The sequence below is a fragment of the Myotis lucifugus genome, unplaced genomic scaffold, assembly GCF_000147115.1.
Source record: "Myotis lucifugus unplaced genomic scaffold, Myoluc2.0 scaffold_256, whole genome shotgun sequence".
Lineage (NCBI taxonomy): Eukaryota > Metazoa > Chordata > Mammalia > Chiroptera > Vespertilionidae > Myotis > Myotis lucifugus.
Genome location: NW_005871304.1, coordinates 1,047,511 through 1,052,212, shown reverse-complemented (window position 1 = coordinate 1,052,212; position 4,702 = coordinate 1,047,511). Strand labels below are relative to the sequence as shown.

The 4,702-nt window shown below is 43.7% G+C and overlaps 1 protein-coding gene across 1 annotated transcript in view; it reads right to left on the bottom strand.

Moving 5' to 3' along the window:
- Positions 1 to 1,935: 1,935 nt before the first annotated feature.
- ALDH2 (aldehyde dehydrogenase 2 family (mitochondrial)) overlaps positions 1,936 to 4,702 on the bottom strand; it is a 17,272-nt gene continuing 14,505 nt past the window's right edge. The window contains exons 11-12 of the mRNA XM_023762673.1: positions 3,652 to 3,766; positions 1,936 to 2,326 (exon numbers count right to left, since the gene is read on the bottom strand). Of these exons, the coding sequence (XP_023618441.1) occupies positions 2,294 to 2,326; positions 3,652 to 3,766 (148 nt within the window). The 3' untranslated portion in view covers positions 1,936 to 2,293. The remainder of the gene's footprint in view (positions 2,327 to 3,651; positions 3,767 to 4,702) is intronic.

Genomic DNA, 4,702 nt, shown 5'->3' with positions numbered 1-4,702 from the left:
TCTGTTATTTCCAATTCACTCCTAAGAGGGTTCTTGGCAATGTTATTTGGAGTACTAAAATATTGGCAAAAGGTCAGTAGGGGACTCTCCAGTCCCATGCCCCCCTCCTTTAGACAAAAGCCCCAGTTGGGGTGGGGTGGGGTGTCGGGGGCCCATCTCTTATCTCAGTGGAGTGAGTGCCTCTCCAGGCTACAAGGTTGAACATGACTCAGATGTAAGTACATTACCACATCTCATCCCTCTGGCCACTGATTGGTTGGGGTTAGAGGTGGGATGTCACATCAGTCAGTATGAACCTCAAGGTCTCTGCCTGAGCCAGCAAAAAGGAGCTTTCTCCAGCCAGTGGACTTGAGCCTGACGGGGTATGAGACTGGAGCTCTTAAGGGCAGTTGGCTCTTCTAAGGATCTAGACCCACCAGAAACAAAATGGATGGGTATGGCCTGAAAATGAAGCCCACATGACAGAGGTAGAACCAACAGATGGAAACTTGTTGAACCTCTGAACCAAGCCATGGCCAAAACCAAGATCCCAGGATTTTGGAATATGGGAGCCATCTTTTTTTTTTTCTTTTTACACTGGTTTAAATTTAGTTTTCTAACACAGCTAAAATAATCTTAAATGATACACTATTTGTATTTAAAAAAAACACAAACCCCTCCCAGAAGAAATCTCACCCAACATCATGAGATTTTGCATTAATTTGGTGGTCAGGTTAGTCATGGGGCAGGCATCACCCTAACTCTCAAGTAAAGAGGCCTTTTCTTTAGCCTGTAGAATATACTGAAAGACTGCAAGTGCCACGAGGGCAGGGACAGCCATTTCAGCTGACCAGTCTGTCCCTGGTGCCGCCGTACACTCCAGCTTGCAAGGCGTGGGCCACCCAAGCCTGGGAGGAGGCCGCAGAGCAGGACAAGAGAACAGGGAGTTCAGAGTTTTACCCTTTGCTATGTTGTTGTTAGTCATCATCAGAGCTAGAATATGGGTTTGGTTTTAACCCCATTCATTGAGAAGCAACATGAACTGAACTAGCCTGCTGTTGTCAATAAAATCCTGGTTTCCTCCCTGAAACACACTTATTTCAGGTATGAATAGTTGTAGAATAATTGCATTTATTTGCATATGCATGTATAATCTAAATGATAAGGCTTATTTGTATCTCATTTTAAATTTAGTAACTTTAATTTTATCCGAATGAGTTGATTTAAATAAAGAAAGTAAATAATAGTATAGGTATATGCACATATGACAAAAAGTGTGACATGCTATTCAAATAAGTCAAATTATTCTTTAGTGGACTGGGATCATTTATCAAGATGTGGCTTAGCTTGAGTGATGGAAGGCCGGGGTCAACCAATGAACTTCATTACTTTGCTGACACTGTCTGCAAAAATTACACAGATGTTATTTTTCTTGAGGAGCAAACTTTTCCTCAAATTCTTAAAGGACTCTGTGATCCAAAGGTGATCACTAACTTCACAAACTACTACTGTGATTCCACTCATTTTGCTCTGATTCCATTGCTCACCAAGGAATCTTGTGATTCCTAATTTACTAACAATACAAATTTTGCCAGATCCCTTGACTGAAGAAAGGCAGTGTTCTGGATGGGAGATTCAAAAGGAAATACAGCCCTCCCTTAAAATGAGTACATTGACATCTGGTTTCCAAATCAATCTTGTGAAATGGGTCCAGCAAGACTCTGTCTCCTTTGATCCGATCATGCTTTTCAACTTAAAGCACAGAGAACCAGCTCAGAGTGAAGTGTCTCTTTCCTGGTTTACTCCACCTCTCTGAGAGCAGGGGCTGGGAGTCTTGCGTAGGTGTCATCCTTAGTGCCTAGCACGGAGCCTGCCCAGGGGGACAGGCCAACACAGGGACACATACCTGTGTGGCAGCATTTCCTTGGGTTGCTGAGACCGAGGAAGAGTCGCCCGAAAAGTGAAGAGTAGCATTGTTTTTAATGAGTTTTAGCCCAGAATACAAAACGAGGTGCTAGCTGTGGCCTGTGTTAGTACAGCTGTGAACAGAGGCGTTCCTTCCCCCTTAAAGGCAAGTTACAAAAGTGTGTCAGACAGATGGGATGAGACATTCCCGGCTACTTCTGAAAAACTGTCACCTCTTCACCCCACCCCCACCCAAAAGGAATTCAAATTCTGGGCCTTTGTTGATCCAAGAGATTGTGTGGGAGAATTTCTCTCTTGAGACTTAGGGTGTAGGGTCACTTTTCTTGGTTTTGTTGTTGATTCCGTGGAATGCCCAGTCACTGGATAAGTAAGGAAGCCAGTGTGGTTCTTATGAGTTCTTCTGAGGAACTTTGACTGTGACCTGTAAGGGGATGCAGAGAAGCTGTTACATCTCCATGCTGACCCGTAGGCATCTTCAGAAGGCAGGGTGTCCTTCCTTCTAACATCTGAACGACCATCTGGCCAAACCCAGGAGCCACTGGGGCTGTGTTCTGTACGAGATCGCACTCTGCCTTCCTTAACCCAGTCATCTGTGATTGTCATGGGAAGGGGGGGAGGGGAATTCCTACTAGCATCTAGGTGGGGCGGGGAGGGGGAGAGGGGAGGAACCATGGTATAAGGCCCGCAAAATCATTTGGTCTGACTCTGCCAAGGCAACCACAGGTGGGACTCGAAATTCAGTAAATCTAGGAGCTTTTTTCATAGCAACAAAAATTTATATTAAGTGAATTATATTAAGCAAATGATGTTATAAATGTCCAAATGGCCTTTGGCAGAAAAAAGGTTCCCCACCCCTGATCTAGAAGGTAGAAGTCAGGGATGTTGCCCAACAATCCTACACTGCACAGGTCCGCCCCACAACAAAGAATTAAATTATCCAGCCCCAAACATAACAGTGCCAAGACTGAGACCCTAACCTAGATCCATATTTTTCCCCAAAAGAATCAAAGGGGAAAAAACAATGTGCTGAAGCTTGCAGGTGTCTCAGTGTGTTAAATGGGAAGATTCCAAATTCAGATGGCTTTGGGGTTTCAGCCCAACCTTACCCCCTACTGGGCAAGTACTTCATCTCTACATGCCTTGTTTTCTCATCCGTAAAATGGGCTAATAACAGTATCTACTTCATGAGGTTGCTGTGAGCACTAAATGAGGTGACGTACCTAAGAAAGTCTAGCATAGACTCTGGCACAACATAAGCACTTAGTAAAAATGAGTTTAAAAGAAGATTTTTTTCTCGTTGGTCCTCCCTGCAAACTTGACTCCTATCCTGAAAAATCCCTATTTTTGTTAGTATCATCACTTGAGTTCCAAATTCAAAATACAGGACTGTTTATCACAAGCACTACGCACAGTGCCTGGCACAGTATGAGTGCTGGCTGATGAATCAAGTGCTGCCGCTTCTTTCTACAAAAGCACATGCGCCCCCCCCCACCCCCCCCAAAAAATAATAATAAATTTGTTTTAAAAAGCACATGCCCAGGTTTTGGGGTTGATCCCTAGTGGGGGGCATGCAGGAGGCGGCCAATTAATGATTCTCTTTCATCACTGATGTTTCTCTCTCCCCTTTTTTTTTTAAGACTATAGGAAGAGTAGTAGTAGCTTCTCTAGCTTAAAACAAGAAATTAGTAATAAATACTACTGATGGTCTGTCGTGATGAAGAGGGCTGAGAAGGTGCCCATACTCACGGTTTTCACTTCAGTGTATGCCTTCAGGCCATACTCTCCCAGCTCCCGGCCATTCCCAGACATCTTGTAGCCGCCAAATGGTGACTGGGCCCCAAACACATCATAGCAGTTGATCCTATAAGTTGAAAAAAGATTTCAGAAATAACTTTTCGGGGATATGTGTCATACCCCTCAGACCTCCTTTGTTGCTCTAAAATTTTACGGAGGAAAAATGAATGGGAAGAATAGTAATAACCAGCCACGTAGGAGTTGAAAGCGAGCTACATGACATAAAGCCGTACACCATCTTCATCCTTCATGACGTGGTCACAGATGGATGCCGGTATAACAGGGAACACCACGTGACAGCATCTCATTTTATTAATCCATTTTTGCTAATTAGATGCTAAGCTTTTTTTTTTTTTCTTTGCAATTTTTAAAACTTTAATTGAGCCAAAACCGGTTTGGCTCAGTGGATAGAGCGTCGGCCTGGGGACTGAAGGGTCCCGGGTTCGATTCCGGTCAGGGGCATGTACCTGGGTTGCGGGCACATCCCGTGCAGGAGGCGGCTGATCGATGTTGCTCTCTCATCGATGTTTCTGACTCTCTATCTCTCTCCCTTCCTCTCTGTGAAAAATCAATAAAAATATATTTAAAAAAAAAAAAAAAAAAAAAAAAAAAAAACTTTAATTGAATTTAAAACTCACCATTTTAAGGGGTCCAATTCAGTGTTTTATAGCGTATGTACAGTGGTGTCCAAACCATCACCACTAAGTAATCCCAGAATATTTCTATCACCCCAAAAAGAAACCCTGTACCCTATAAGCAGTCACTCCTCATCCCCCCTCCCAACCCCTACTTTCTGACTCTATGGATTTGCCTATTCTGGACATTCCCTATAAGTGCAATCACACTGTAGTAGAGGCCCGGTGCACAAAATTCATGCAATGACGGGGGGGGGGGGGGGGGGGGGAAAACAACTCCAACGGGGGCCTCTCCCAAATCGGGGGGCATCGAGAACATTTTAAATCTAATTATGTAGAGAGGTAAAAAAAAAAAAAAAAAAAAATTA